The sequence below is a fragment of the Rattus norvegicus genome, chromosome 5 (assembly GCF_021556685.1).
Source record: "Rattus norvegicus strain SHRSP/BbbUtx chromosome 5, alternate assembly SHRSP_T2T, whole genome shotgun sequence".
Classification (NCBI taxonomy): domain Eukaryota; kingdom Metazoa; phylum Chordata; class Mammalia; order Rodentia; family Muridae; genus Rattus; species Rattus norvegicus.
In genome coordinates this window covers 36628441-36645845 of record NC_141538.1, presented here as the reverse complement: position 1 = coordinate 36645845, position 17405 = coordinate 36628441, and the positions used below count along the sequence as shown (strand labels likewise).

General features: G+C 36.4%; 1 protein-coding gene across 1 annotated transcript in view; it reads right to left on the bottom strand.

Annotated features, from left to right (window-relative positions):
* The window catches only part of Mmp16 (matrix metallopeptidase 16), a 244950-nt gene that overhangs the window by 133765 nt on the left and 93780 nt on the right, over positions 1-17405 (bottom strand). Inside the window, 1 exon segment of the mRNA NM_080776.4 lies at positions 3378-3526. Coding sequence (NP_542954.2) covers positions 3378-3526 — 149 coding nt within the window.

Genomic DNA, 17405 nt, shown 5'->3' with positions numbered 1-17405 from the left:
CTTGTTTCCCAGTGTAGGGTGATGCCAGAGAGTTGAGGTTGGAATGTGTTGGTGGGAATGGGGACATCCTCATAGAAGCAGGGGGAGGAGGAAACGAGATAACATTTGAAATGTAAATACATAGAATATGCCATGAAAATAAAATTATTTTAAAAATACTAAAAAAATAAAGATGTAAGGTCTTAGATCCAGCCCCCAAGGAACTCTCCATGCCTGTTGACATGTTCTTTACTCTGACTGTCACAGACTGCCTGTCTGAAACTGTAGGCTCAGTCAACTCTTTCTTCTATAAGTTGCCTTAATCATGGGGCTTTGAAATTGAAAACAAACTAAGAGAGCAGCGTGCAATTCAAACCAGCCTATGATTTGAATTATTTGTTTGTTGTTTTTCTGTGACAATGTTTCACTTTCTCAGAGACTTGCAGGAAACTCACTGTGTATGCCAATCTGGCCTCAGACTTGTGTCAATGAGGTTTGCTTCTATGTCATAGGTGGTGCATTACAGGTGTGGACCACTGTGCCCATGGATTTCATGCTTTATAATTTATGTGAAAGTAGTAGATTGCTGTTTCAGTATGATTGTCACTATACATACATTTGAATTTTCAAAAGCACAGGACAGTGCTTTTCTTGCATGTTTGGAGACCTAATAATTAAAAATATTTGGTATAATGCACCTGAGCCATAACAGTTCAGTAGTAGCTATTTCATTATGAACACAGACAACAATAAAGATAAATGCCAAAGTCTCTAGCGCAGGTATATGTGGGGAGGTGTTGGAGGTTGGGAGGGGCTTCCTGAAAGAGAGGGAGGTTAAGAAACAATATACAGGGTAATGGTGCTACTGCAATTTCATCTGAAAATAAATAACTGCAAAGTTACCACTGCTAAAGGCAAAGGTGCATTGGTAATTTAAACAATAGAAACAAAAATAAATATATCATTAAAACTCAGTAAGAATAGAGTTGTTTAAAATAAGTCACAGATGCAAATAAGCAAACAAACTGAAGGCAAGCCGAAAGACTTGTTGATCTAAGCACTACCATGTAGCTATTCTTAATCTCTAGTTCCGTATCACAGAGAAAGTCTGAATAGCTCCTATGCACTGACTAGCTCATTTCACTTGGTGTGAAACCTTAAATAATTGAATACCTGTGTGACATTCGTATTCCTTTCTACACACCCATAATTTTTAGACCCTCCTGCCATACCAAAAAAAATCTCTTTTCACAAAACAGCTACAATCAAAGCCCATTGTGATAATCTCTCTTTCTCTAGTCACAGAAGGAAATTAAATCTATCCATTCATCTGCATCCTCTTAAAGACCAGTTCCTTACAGCTGGAAGAAGCAGATGAGGAGCTAATAGGACTCTACTATCTTAATCCTTTAAATGATAGACATTACTTTTTATTTACATGTGTGTGGCAGAGAGATAGAGAAGGGGGTGTTACACTAAGTATGTGTTTTCATAAAGAAATCTGATTCTCTGGAGCTGGTGTTACAGGTGGTTGTGAGCTTCCTGATGTGTAAGCTGGAAATTGAGTGCAGGTCTCCTACATCACAGTAAACACTCTCAACACTGAACTATCTGTCCAGGCCCTAAAACACTTGTTTTATCCTTCTTAACTTCCATATCTAGTGAGAAGTAGATACTTCTTTATTTTTCTCTAGCATTAGAATACTCAGAAATGTAATTTGTTTTCCAAATCCTCAATTTACTTGCACTTTAAAAATGTTGTGTTTGAAGTTCCAAGAAAAATGAAACAGAAACTAATGGTTTTGCATCAGGCAACCAGCAAAATGTCAAGAGCAGCACACTGTTCAGATGAAGAGTGGGGCTTCGGTGCAATAATATTGTTTAACAAGCAGAAACAAAGCACAAGACTAGGTTTTTTTTTTATTAACAAAGCCTATATTTATGAGGATGGATGCTTATAGTTAAGAAACGTCTAATGTCTCTCTCTATGAAAGGTAATGACAATGACCAGAGTTGCTCAGGTATGAGATGTTTTTGAAATTTTACCACCAATATTTATATAAGAATTATAATTGTTGCAGAATGCAGTTAATTTAATATTGACTTTTGTTTTCCAAGGTCCAGACAAGTAATTTCTTATACCTCTATTAGAATCACTAAGGGACTTAAGATCTTACTTTTAAAACCTAATTAGAAGTTTTATTTTAAAGGCTAAATCATGTGTGCTCCTGTCTTGGTGATATAGAGATACTATGACTAACAACCTTATGTCAGCATTAGAAAGGAACATAGAATTTCAGTATGCAACTCTGAACCTAATTTTAGGTGCAATTAACATGAGAAGTCAGAATTTTGTTGTGATATTTCATTCGTAAAAAGGAAAATGAATGCTATTTCTTGACCCATCCAGAAAGTTAACCTCCCCAAGCTTAATACCAAAAAGCCAGAGTTCAGAAACTCCCTTACACTTCATTTCGCCTTTGATATTCAAGGTTTTTTGTGTATGTGGTGGTGGGATGGAAAGGAATTTGTATTTCCATCTATTGTGAAGAGTAATGCATGATCAACAAATAACAGAGAAATATTGACTTTGTGAGCACCAAGGGTTCTAAGAACACACAAACACACACACACACACACACACACACACACACACACAATGATTTTTGCCTTCCTTCACAGGGGGAGGAAACAATTTGTCCTTTGTAGTCTAGAAACAATAGTAATTCTTCACTATATTGTTAAACCTACTAGGAGCTTGTGATAAAAATAATATGCTATTACATATTAATACATAAAGTTACATTGCTAGTCTTTCAGGAAGTATTACTTGAATCACTTGTTGAAGCTATTGTGAAGAATAATGGATAAAACAATAAATTAACAAATATTACAAGGAATAAATGAGCTCTTTGTCACTGAGAATTTTAAAATAGTCAACTTAGAAAACTGTCCCTATTGGGTATCTAGCAAATACTATACTTCTAAATCTTCCTATCCAGTACATTGCAAAACGTAATTTGTAGTATTTTCCACTTGCATGACATCCAATGTGAAGCTGCTAACATGATACCACTTTGCAGAGATGTGATAAGCAGACCATCACAAACTACACAAAGTAGTCATCAGTCACTGCCACTCCGTACAGCAACTTGAAAGGCGAAAGTGCTTTGATTTTTGATCATATTTTGTCTCTTGCTTCCAAACGTGTTCTTAAAACCATGACCTTGGATATAACATGGTCTGAGAAGCCTCAGAAGATGTTTGAAAGGATATATTCCAAAGAAAAGTTCATGAAGACCAATATCCCAATAATGGTTGTTGACATCTGTGTAGCTTTTCAGGTTTCACTGGACTCAAAGAACAATGGCAGAAGGAATTTCGAGAGCATTACTTACTCAATTGTGTTTCTGTCCACTTTTCCTGTCATGTTAATGCCATAGAACTGCTGCATGGCAGCTAAGGCTGACTGCATGGTCTCTGCAGAGCGCAGCACAGACATTCTGGGGTCAGTCGGTGGAAGGTAGCCGTATTTCTGTAACCAAACCTGGAATCACAAGTACAGCTCCTTTAGATCAACTTTGCAATTAAACATTAATGTTCTGGAAATTAATTTATACTCATAGTATGAATTTATTTTATATCTTTGTACCATATACTCTGACTTTTATTTATAATTTCAGTAGTGGTTATCATTATTTACACCATATTTATGAATGTGAATTAGTAAAAAGTGTGATTAATGACGACATAGAAGTTGATTATACATCATTTGTGTGCTTAATATAAATATTCAAGTAGGATTCCACATGTTCTCCAGGATCCCAGCTACAAAAATCATACTTTCCAGTGGTCTATGAAGACACCAGTGCTGGAAAGCATAAGAATTGTGCACAACATCAATCTACAGAGCTTTTCATCTGGCAGTTAGGCAGTGGCTCAACTGGGATGGAGACTGTTACAGAGGAGTCATGATGTACATTTTGTATATAGTCCTTATAGCATAGTATAGCATTCATGTAAACAATTTACCCAACTGTAACTGGATATTCTCAGGAGTGCGTAACATTTTCATATGAAATATAATTGTTGTTGTAAAAATATTAAAAAAAATGTAGGGTTGTCTTTTACCCCGCTAGATCCAGCACCTCAGTGCCCCAAGACATGTGCTAGATATCTTGGCGGAAACACATCCCAACTCTGTGGTGGCCCAGTGTCTCCTGCTGCCACACTCTTTCCTACACTCAAACCGTCACATAAAAGAAAACACAGCACAATAATCTTTGACCTAACTGATAAGATATAATTGCCCACTTAAACATACAAAGCCTGGTGCCATCCAATCCTTAAGAACATTAATAACAATCTGTAAATACACAGAGCGGAATCTTAACATCAGCCTCCATTGTTCTGCCACGGCTTCTCTCCTTCTCCCCCCTGTCTCCTCCTTCCTTTCCTGTCTCCTCCTCTTCCTTCAAACTTCTCTCCTGCCCATCCTTCCTTCTCCTCCAGTGATAGGCCTCCTTCTCTCCTGTACCTGCCCCTCACCTGTATTTTACAAATTCAATGGGGAGAAGTTTCTGGTGAAGTCACCTGATTCCTGAGCACATGACCAGGCAGCTGTCCTTTGGGCAGTGGAATTAGCGTCAAAACACAGATAACTCCAGGGCAAACCACAACATATAATCATTACTTAAGACAATTCATAAAACGAAGCAGATATATAATATTCAATTGTCTTATTATTTTTGTGTTTAGTTCTTGATTTAAAGGTCTCATGATTCTAATCTTCTCCCTAATGAAAAGACTTAGAAAGACAGTGATATAAGGCATTAGCCTTGATCAAATTTCTTCATTTTGGTTTGTGCAACAATTTAGAACCATTTGAAGTCACAGAAACAGAAAAAAAAAAGCCCCTCAGGGCATCTGTGAAAAGTAAGTGATCACCTCCCCCAGCCACAAACATACACACGTGTACGCATGCACACACGCTGCAGCCACCATCTACAAGCACTTTCACACTTCCCCACAGCCTCATTCATTCATTCCTTGTGTCCATCTGGATACAAACATTCTGCGGTTTGTTTTGTTTGGTTTTGTTTTGTTTTGTTTTTTGTAATCTTAGTCCTCCCAGAGGTTGCAAGTTTTCTTTACCATAAGTGAACTATTTGGCAAATTGCTCCGTCTTATATAATTGCATAAGTACTTAAAGGCATTCAGCTGTGAATGTTTGTCTCCCTAACTCGGTCTAGTTACACTGGAAGTGATGCCATGGAAAGGCAATTATTTCTGTAATGACTGCCATTGTGTATGCTAAAAACAAAGCCCAGGACATTCACATTCCAAATGAAGGTAACTGGCAAGTATGGAAATTTAATTTCATAAAAGATATACTAAATATGCCAGGCTTAAAATGTGAAAATCAAATTTTATGTGGACTCCCCAAAATTGACATTTGTAAAAGTACAGTGACCATCTTCAGCTTGATAAAAGCTATTGAAAGATGAGTGCCGCATTGCTGTCAAGGAGGTGACTGGGGAAAGCCAGTCTCTGTGAGCTGCCGCCTAAATGATAAAAGTGTGTCACGAAGCTCCTCACCTAATCTGTATGAACAGGCTACAGGGAGAACAATCCTATCACCTATTTGGTAGTGGTGCAAGCCGAGAAAGTTTCAGTATTTTCTGAATGGAGTAGGCAGCCAGTAAAATTACCTACTATGAAATTCAATGTTTTCATTCAATAGCTCAAAAATAAGCCCTTGATAATATACATGGGCAAAATTTTAAGTTCAGTAGTTTTCCCATAGTACAGCATGCGTGTCTTATGTGCTACGTGCTAGGAAGTAGATTGTTGCTAGGTTACTCCTGGTGCTAAGCTACTGGCAATTAGATTTATAACAACAGCAAAGAGAAGGTCATTAATATAAAAACCTATGATTTGTATAGAAATAGAAAAAATATTAAAAATAAATATAAAGTATGTAATAAAAAGTATCTATAAAATGCACATTTGACTTATGCCTTAGTCTTCCAAAAGAAGTGGAATTTTACATTATTTCAAATAATGTAAAAATGAAATTTTATTTTCCTCCAATTTTTCTCTTACATTTTGCTGTTTGGCATGAAGTGCTGCTTTGCCCATTGAGTGACAAGTGAGTAGTTCTTTTTAATTATTAAACATTTAAAGTTTATTGTGAGTGATGTCAGTATTATGCTTTGTCAACTGAGTGGGAAATGAAATTACGAAAAAAAGTTTTTAAAACATCAACACAGATATTTGAAGATCTAACTTATATCTTATTCTTAATAATATCCATGTCTAATAGAATAGTATCTGCTCTTATACCTTTTACACTAATCTTACATGTTTGTCTATAGATTAGTACACACACATACACACACACTCACACACACACAGAGTACACATTACATTTAACAGACTGTAACACAGACATCTGTCTTCATATGGTACTACTAGCAGTACACTCCTCTTTTTAATTTAGAGTTAATCTCCTACCAATCCTATACTACCAAGAACACCAAATTGTCTCCTGAGATACATTTTGTGCCTTGGAATCTTTTCAGTGCACATCCAGGGCCCTAATGCACGTTATGGGAACTTAGGGAATATGTTCAAGTGTGCACTTGAGGCCAACACGGGGCTGAAGTCAGAGTATATAAAGCTCGCAGTAAAATCTGTGTTCAGTAAGGCATATAATGTATGCCTCTTACTATTAAAATTGTGTCTGTTCAAGTTTACATTTGCCTTAAAATAGGATAAGAATGAAACCTAGAAGGATTTAAAGAGCCTTTGGAAGAATCACAAATGTTGGAAATTACCCATATTTAAAACAACTGGAATGTAAAATATTTGCAAAACTGGGCTTCGGTGACAGCTACTGTTATGTATCATTCATTTTATTTTACTGCTGTCAGTAGATAAAGTCAATTTCCGAGCATCAAAAATATTAAAAGTAGAAAGGTTGTTCAAGGAAAATTGACCTGCCTACTCCCAGTAATTCTAGTCATTGCCACTAGAACAACCATAGAATTGAAGAGAATCTATGTGACATCACCTTCAGTATATTAAATGTGTCATATTTTATCCATGTTTATTCCACCTTTCATATACAGCATACTTTATATAATTAGTGGTTTATATTATAAGAAGCACAACAAGAACAATGATTCTCTCTGCTGAATGGGATCTATCAAAAAATTCTTCTGCCCCTCTCTCCCTTCTTCCTTCCTCTTTCCCTCTCACATGCCTCAGATGAGAACTCCAGACTCTCCCAGATGTTTCTGCCTCTGGCTATGTTCTCCCCTTTATCCACAATAAACTTTCTCTTCACCATGCCTAGGAGCAGTCATATCCTTCCTTTCCTTTTTAATTCTTTTTCTTAATTCACTTATTGCTTAGTGTAGCAATATATTCTTATGAAATATGATTTCCTTTATTGTTGAAAGATAATGAATCTCTCAATGCCTCTGTGAAAAGCAAGACATGGCAAATTGCAGATGCCAGAATAATTAAAAACATTTCTTCTGGGTTGGGGATTTGGCTCAGTGGGCCCTGGGTTTGGTCCCCAGCTCTGAAAAAAAATTTTTCTTCTGATAGGTTATAATAATAAGTAATCAAATAGTGACAGTCCTGAATATTTGTAAGTTGCTCACACCTTCTTAATTATAAAGTAAAATGTGTATATAGGTTTACGAATTTTTGAGTTTATTAATGTTAAGAGCAATATGCGTAAGGAATTGGAAAAATCTTCAGAGGGTACATAAAAAGGAATGGGTTTAAGATTTTGCTAGCATCCAATTTGAGGATGACCTCATACTACCACTTAGGTTAAATAATAATAATTTCTATTCAGCATTCACCATTGCACGGCATTCTCCTCTTTTATTTCCTATAATCCAAATTACAGTACTACCCCATAAATGGGAAGGCCACTATTGAAAAACATACTTTATAGAGGTTTGGTAAAACTCTATTTCTATATAAATAGTTTTACTATTTTGAAAACTTATTTGTAAACATTTCTGAGTTGACATCAAACATCATCATACTAGTATAGATATTGCAATGTTGAAAGTATATTCTAATATAACTGCTCTTCTAAAAACAAAACTGATTTTTATCAGACAAGCTCCCAAAGTAATTGCCTTACCTTGTTTGAACATTCCACATAGATGCACTAAGGCAAGGTCTCATATAAGCTAAAATTAACATCTAGGTGATTAACTTTATAGTTTATGGTGTCATCAACAAAGTCACAGAAGCTGCAGAATGTTTCCCTGTGAAATTCCATTATTCATAAGGCATAAGCAATGGCAAAATTTAGTTTGTATTTTCTACCTTGAGAAGTGGCAATAAACATGAATTATAACTGACTAGTAATGAAAATATTAAAATGATGGATGTGTCTTCATTCAGAATTGGTCATGTTGAAAATTGGTAGAATAAGTTAATCAGGCAGAAATAGGTCTTGTTTTTCCTTCATTCAGAAATCTAAATGGTTTCCATAACACTATTCCACCATAAATGAATCATTAGATTTCACTTCAGATATAGAATTCACTTTTACTGATAATTCTACCATCTATATATACACATGTATATATACACTGTGTGTGTGTGTGTGTGTGTGTGTGTGTGTGTGTGTGTGTGTGTGTGTGTGTGTACATACACATCTATACATCTTACAAGATTGGAATAAAGGAAGAACTGGTTCTGGTTTGTTCTCAACTCGTCTCAAGCTATGAACACAGGTAAAATTGAGAAACTATCCCATCTCCGACTGACCTGTAAGTCTGAGGACATATTTTGTATGACTGATTGATGCAGATGGGCACAAGCAACTATAGGTTGGGCCACTCCTAAGCAGATGGTCCCAGGAGCTATGAGAAAGCACACTGAGCAAGAAGAGGAATTCAAGCTAGTAAGCAGTCGTACCTCACTGTCTATTTTTCAGTTTCTGCTTTCATGATTCTGCTTTGAGATATGACCTCTCTTCACAGACTGTAAACTGTCAGGTGAATTCAGAAAAACAGCTTATTAGTGTACATTGTAATGAAAATCAAGGCTATATACTTTATATCAACTTGAAACTCTCTCATCTATGATAGAACATAAAACTCAATACATTAATGTGAGAAGAGTTTTTCCTCTTTTACATAAGTGAGTTGTACTGTTTACTTGGCAGCCATGGGAGCAAAGCCCACCAATCAGTAATGTCTGATCTCCAGGGACAAAGCTTTTTAACTCCCTTAATTGGGATCCCATCATCTGGTAGATATTGTTAAGAGAATTAACAGAATTGTATTTCTATTTCTGAAATCTATTTATATTCCTTGATGACTGTTAGTGGGCATACTTCTATATTTACACACACACACACACACACACACACACACACACACACACACATTTGTCTCAAACTCAAACAAAACCACCATGACCAGAATGACCAGCATGACAAACATGAATCTGCAGCCATAACCCATGCTGACATTATTACACATTATACCGCAGTTGCTTCACAAATCCCAAGCAAGGAAATCCCCATGAGATTTTCTTTCTATAGACGAGGGAAGAGAAGTGCTAAACAATGTAGCATGCGAATTTTCTAGAAAGCATATGCATAGTGTGAGTCATGTGCATGAGGAACTCCGTTTCCATTCATGTTCAGGAAGCACAGTCACTTTCACCACCACCAGAAAAATGATATAATTGATCAATCTCCTTCAGGACCCATAAAGTAACCACTCTCTACAAAATTTCCCATTCAATGTAGGAGCACTTTTTTTACACAGTCATGTATGGTTATATAAGCATCCTGTACAAGACAAAATAAGAAAAAAGCAACTTTTAAATCATAGGTTGATCTGCCCTCACTGTGACTAGTCTTTACAGATGCATTGTCTGTGTTTCAATAGCTGTGTAAGAAAGGGCATGGAAGTCCACAGTATAGGGAGGTTGACATAAATGACATGATCATTATGAGGTGAAGTGGGCAAGAGAGAGGAATGGGTTAGGCTGAGATTGTTAAAAGTACATAGAAAGCATACAAGAACATTTAACAATAAAAAACGCTATTTTATACAGTTAATTCAAGAAGGAAATGAAGCAGAAACTACAGACAAATACTGCTTACTGGTTTGTTCCTGACCCATGGGCATCTACTGGGCTTATGTAGTCCAGACTCACGTGCATAGGAATGGTAATGTCGATAGGGTATGACTCATTTACTTTGGGTCTGATCTATCTTGAGGGACAACTGAAGAAGGTGGAAGGCCATTCTACAAACGGAAAACCATGTGTTGTTTAAGACCGTTTAATCAATGAAATAAATCCTCCACAGGCATGACCATAGACCAACTAGATTAGGGAACCCTCTAACTGAGATTCCTTCAGACAGTTCTGGGCTATGACAAGTTGATAGAAAAAGTTACATAAGAATGCCAGGGTATGTGGGTTTGTGGACTAAACTATTTCAATAGTAGTGTAGTAGCAGGAAAATGTAGCATTACCCCACCTTCCTCCACAAAAAAAAAAAATGTAACTCACAGCAAGGTCTTTATTCTACTTGAGCTAGCTTGGGACTTGACAATGTACTGTCCTCACATAGGATGATTTTGGTGGTTGGGGAGCCCTGAATATCAATCAGTGCAAGGCTTTATAGTAAGCAGCAAGCAGGGGTTGCTTAAGTGTGTAAGTATCTAATTGGAAAGCTACTGTGACCTTTAAGATAATCGTCTGCTCTTGTGAGTCACATCATAAACCTAATTTCTGTTCCCCTCTGTTTTGGTGGTCTTTAGGCAGGGGGTGGGTTTGTAACCTGGGAGTGTAGGTTGGTTGAAGAAATAATCTGTAGATGCTGTTCTTGTTCAGGGTATAACCTGGAGACTCAGGTCTTGTTGAGGATTAGGCTAGAGACTGGAAATAAGTTCATGTTATGTTGGGGTCAACTTGGAAACTAATATTAGATACCATCCTGTTAGTTTACCTAAGTTTAAACTTAGGTCAAGTCCTCTAAAATGGGGTCAGAACTTAAGATTTGGTTTCTCAGTATAAATTCCATATGGATGGTGGTTAAACAAAACCTGTTGCAAGTAATCTTTAAAAAAATCACGCTTGTTCTGGCTAGGCTCTGTGGAACAACATTACTCACCTGCCTTCTAGTCAGCCGCCATGTCTAGCTCACGCTTTCATGAGATCCTGACTATGCTCTGAGAGCAGCCTCCACCTGCATTTCTGAGAGTGCTGCCCATTCCTGTTCCTCTTTACATGATGCTGGACAGCCTTCTCGTCCAGCTCCCTTCATCCCCATGGAAGGAAAACACTAGAGACTTTTACATTTTAAAACTGATCAGATATCTCAAAGGCTGGGTGAAGAATATCCGACCCCATCCTTCCTAGCCTCCACAATCATCTGCAGAGGCTACAAACTATCAGTACCCCTGGAGACTGACATATCTGCAGCTTGCTATCTGCTCCACAGCCTGGTCCAACTCTCAGGCCTCTCTGTCACCTTCTCTTCCTGTCCAACCCAGAAATCCCACCTTATCCTTCTCCTAGCAATTAGCTTCTGCCATTATTATTGACCCAATTCAGAGGCAATTAGGGAACTAGATTTTGATGGTTGTTTTAGTTAGGGTTTTATTGCTATAAACAGATACTATGACCAAGACAAGCCATTTAATTGGGGCTGGCTTACTGGTTCAGATATTCAGCCCATTATCAGCAAGTTGAGATCACGGCAGCATCTAGGCAAGCATGTACAGGAGGAGCTGAGAGTTCTCTTATCTTCGTCTGAAAGCTGCTAGTAGAATACTGGCTCTAAGGCAGCTAGGATGAGTGTCTTAAAGCTCACAACTACAGTGACACACTTACTCCAACAGGGCCACAGTTTTAAATAATACCACTCCCTGGACTGGATATCTCATGGTAAAGAAAGTTTCATAACAAATGACACCATCCATTGCCACACATTGTTCCTATTGGATTAAATCAGACGCTCCAATATTTTGAAGATGTCTTTTGTTTTTTTTTTTTTCAAATTGCTACCATTTTTCTTGTTTCAAAACTAACATGAATTGGTCATTGCCTTAAATGTGGAAAAATGCATGTAACTCAAGTTTTACCAGGTTAATGGTTTTCAACATTACATTTCACTGTCATAGACACTGATGTACAGCCTACTCCAACATTCATCCCAGTTTTTCATTACCCCAAACCGATTCACTGCACTTATTAGACTATCATTTCCCCTTATCTCTGTTTCTAGCTATTTCTCTTCTGCTCTCTAGAGCAAATGTGATGATTCCCTGCACCTCATATAAATGGCATCATGCAATCAATACTCTTGCAACCAACTTATTCGTGTACAACTATATTTTAAAGGTTTATCTATTGGGCAGCATATAGCCACTTAACACTAAATATGCCCAATGCATGGCACTTTTACAATTTGCTTATTCAGTGATTCATTAATGCATGTTATGAACTAAATGACTATCTGTATCCCTGTAATTTGTAAATCTTGAAATCCTACTCCAATGAGATTGTATCATTAGAGCAGTTGGGTGAGTAGCATAATGAATAACAATGAAGATGGTTCTATGATCCTTCTTTCTACTCTCTGAGCACCTACACAAGGTTAGGAAGAAGAACCTTCATCTTCGAATCCGAATATTTCTGTCCCCAGAACTATCTGCAATACCATTTTTTAACAACCCACAATATAGTAGTTTCATATAATAGCTTGAGTTAACTAAGGCATTGTCTATTCTAATTCACTTTGGTATACAAAGTATAGAATATTTTAAATTCTTGCCAACTCTCATTTCTACTTAATCTTTTTTGGAACTGTGGATGTTTTAGTGGATATGACACATAAGTATATTAAAATGTATCAGCAGTTTCTCAACTTCTTAAAGGTAACTATTACGGTACATGGTGAGTGAGAGTCACTATAAAATTCTCAGCCTCTTCATATGGCTATTGATATTCCAAGTACAGATTCCTTTTATAGTTATTTCTGAAACAAGTTAAATCCCCCCTGCCCTGGGCATTTAATTTACTTTTCTACATAAAAGATACAAAACTTTCTTTCTCATCCTTTAAATAAAATTTAATTAGAGCACTTGAAAGAAGATTTTGTTGACTGCTAACATTACGTGGCATGTTTAATGCTGTAATGTTCTAATTGTGCCCTTTTGACATGGTTATTTTTAATATGTGAATTTTTTCATTATATGATTTATTGATAATGCTAATCTCAACATTGATAGAATATGTTGAAATTCTGAGCTTGGCATGTGGAATTATTTACACAAACCTATGTTCAAACATCTAGGCACCTCAAAAGAGGTTTATAACACATAGGCAAATATATTTGACATACACTCAGCACTGTGTTATAACAAAAATACATAAAATCATGACCATCCAATAAAATATAATATTAAATTACTTTAGGATTTCAGCATAAAATGTGCTTTAGTATTTGTAAATTACTTATGGAAATTTTTGAAACTCTGTGTGAATGATATGCTCAGCACTAACATTCATTAAGCAGTAATTTGCATATACATACATATATATGTATATATACATATATAATTATCACCATAAATCTGATAGTTTGTTATTACATATTCATCTTATACATGAACAAATAAGATAGGAAAGGGTAATCAACATGAACAGGCCCACAGAGCAAGTAGATTTTAAAGGAGTATAAAATGTCTGACTGAAATTAATCTACTCTAGGAAAACAGTAAATCTTTGGAAAACCTCACCTTTGTCATCAAATTTTCTATTATATCTGCTAAGGCCTTTTTAGGTCAAAATTTTATGTCTTAGTTTTTCTTGTCTGAATCTCATAAGTGGCAAGAGGACCATTTTGCTAAACAAACAAAATAAAAATAAAAAGCAACAATTAAAACAAAACAAAATGCATGGCAATGGTTACCTGTATGCTTAGCCAGCAACAAATTCTAACAATAAGCATTTAACAAGATAGAAATATGTCCTCAAAGTGTGAATATGTCTGTTCTCTAAAGCACTTGACTGTCCTTCACAAAAGTATGCTATTCTGAAGACACCAGAGAAATGCGCTGTGTCTAACTGTCCAATGGTCAATAAAAAATACTAAGGGTAATGCCCTTCATTATACATTGTTGCAATGGAACACTAAATTTTAAAGATAGTTTTGACATAAAGGAAGAGAATAATCATGACAAATTCTCCTGATGTGACTTCCAGACTAGCGTATTGTGTGTGTCCTTGGGAAGCCTATGTACCAGCCTTTGGGAAACTCAAGCATAGATAATTACGATCTCAATGAGCACTGGTGATATTACAAGCCTATGCACATGACAAACAAAATGTCACTGTCTGTATTTCTGTAAATTATTTCATTGCAATAGATAGGAGAAATAGCTTGAAATAATTCTGTATCTTTTAAAAAACTGAAAAAAAATTAAGTATATGGGATGAAGATGAAGAAGAAGGAGGAGGAGGAGGAGAAGGAGAAGGAGAAGAAGGAAGAAGAAGAAGAAGAAGAAGAAGAAGAAGAAGAAGAAGAAGAAGAAGAAGAAGAAGAAGAAGCATCAGCTCCTACATGGTTTACCCTTGTACAAATTTTATGAGTCATAATGACACAAAAGGAGAGTTCCTTACTCATTTGATGGTTTGATGCTCAGAGGTGCATTAGAAAAATACCATGCACCCCGGTCTGAGGGAAATGGATGGCAAACTATACAAAGGTAGGGTGTTGGGGATTGTTTCCAATGTTTTTGTCTTAATTTGACCACCAGAACTACACAGAAATCTGTGACTTCAGATACTAAAGATAGCCTGCTCCCAGTTGCTTCCAATTGGGAAATAAAGTTGCATTGGCCAGTGGTTGGGCAGAATGAAAGAGGCTGGACTTTTAGATGGTGTGGACTAGGAACCAGGAGAGGGAAAGAATCACCATGACTCAGAAGCAGAGGAATTAGTGATAAGAGCAACAGGAGAGAAAGAAACGAGCATTGTAAGACCTGATTGGGTCTGGGGTAGCAGAGATGGAATGTTGATTTAGCATCTAGACTCAGGAAAGTTGGATGGAAGAATGTATGCTAGCCACAGGGAGGATTAGAAATGCCCAACTATTGAGCTAGTCAAAGGCTATCAAAACTAGCTGGTGTGTGTGTGTGTGTGTGTGTGTGTGTGTGTGTGTGTGTGTGTGTGTGTGTGTGTGTGTGTGTGTTGTGTGCGCGCGCGCGCACATGTGCGATTCTTGTATCCAGAGAGTTCTTGGGTGGGTACAGCATGTGACCCACCAGAGCCAAAGTGGTTTAACTAATTCACCACTACCATGGTGAAAAAGAAAATCCTATTCCGATGATAGTTGAAGTGTTAGTTCAATTCATGAATCATTTTATAGGTAGTTAAGAGTAACAGTGTAAGCAACAAAATCATCACTGTGCTTATCCAAATTACATATTTGAGGCATAGAGTTTAGGGGACTAAGTAAATAGCAAGGTATATTGTTATTAACTTCACAGCACAACCTTCAGAAACAATGGAACATACAGCTTAAACAGGTGCTCTAGATGCAAAATAGCAGGGCCACCCACCCTACATAGGGCAGGTGTTTTGTCAGTGAGTGTGGTCGGAGAAGGACTGTTAAAAGCAACTGAAAACATATGTCAAATGTTAATATATAAGAAGTTTGAACAGTCGCCAATCTTCACATTTTCCAACTGACCTCTTACATTAAGCAGTCTTTTCCTGACACTTTATTATTGTGATATTTTTCTAAGTGCCTAATTAGCTGCCCTGGCTCTGGATTCTTTCAACCTTGATCTATTCTTAGTCTAGAAATAGAAAGTTTCCTAAAAGATTTTGTACTTTACTTAATATACCTGTTATTTGCATCACGATTACTGTCATCACTTATTAAAGTTGCTTTAAATACTTTATTCCTAGATGTAATAGACTCAAAAACTTTTACATGCCAAAATTTGCAAACTAACTTTTTTCTAAAAATTAAATTAACTAGAGAGTCTCTTGGCTGTCTCTGGACCACCTGTGTTCACTCTGGCTCACCTTGTCATTGCCTTGCATGTACTAACATGCCTTGGCTGACATGTCCTATTCTCCCTGAAGTCTTCATATATCTGTAATTTCTTCCCTAGTCTCTCATAGCTCTTAGTATATGGGTAGGTCTCAAAGTGCTTAACGAAGTTATAAGAGGTATAGATAATGGTATTTATGAATAGAGTACAAACTTACTGGTGTTAAGGACAATGCTCACTCGGCGATAATTGGATAGAAAACAATAATTGGATAAAGATAATGATCTTTATAACATAACACAGCCCAGAAAATCTCAACAATAGTGGTATGAAATATAAATCAGCATTTATATTGCTAGTACAATTGGCAAGTTTCGGTAATATATGTTAAGTTTCTAGACAAAATATCCATAGTTTCTATATTAAGATTTCAAACAGACAAATCATTTCTCTGCTACCACGTCATCTGAGAAGGCCATGCAGACATATTTGGGAGTGTATCTTTTCATGTATAAGTCCTTTGAATTGTACCTACTCCTCACCAGCCAATGAAAATGGACCAATATGAAAAGACACACATAAAACATTGTTGGTTGAATACATGTGCAAAAACTATTTATTATGTATTTGATGGTACATAAAAAAGTCTGTATGTTACTTGAGAAATTATTAAGTTCAGCTAACAAAAGGAAGTAGAGTTAAAGGGCAACAGAAAATCACTCTTTAGTATTAACTTTTATAGGCTTAAGACTTTGTTTACATTTGTTATATTTAATAAGAATATACCAGGATGTATAAACATATGTCAGGCACAATCTTGATTTTTGGCTCGCTGCAATGAAAAGGACCATGTCCTCAGTTGTACATTTAATCAAACATAGTACATCTCCCTGTGGGTCAAAGAGTACATAATAAATGAACGCAGTCAATATTTCTCACCATAAAGTCAATATGATGGAGGATGCTTGAATGAGTGAGATGCTTATGATGAGAAGTTTAGTCTTCTCAACTCTGAGTTCTGTGTGATAAGCTGGTGATAAATTCAATGATTAAATATTGTGCTTTTGTTTTTGAATGTCTTAGAAGCATTGCTGAAATTTTGTTCATGGAATTATGACTAGAAAGTTGGCTTAAAGTCAATATTTTATACAAATAGGATTTTCACAGAGATGTCAAAGACAGCTTAAAACAATGTGCTCTACAACCTACGGGACTGTTTATGTACTGATTAATCATGATGAGCTCTGTATTTTTACAGCAATGTCATCAGAGGCTAAGCCTCTCCACATGCACACTTACGTGTAGCTCATTAGTGATTAATTTCATATGACATATTTACTTAATAAAGCAAACTAA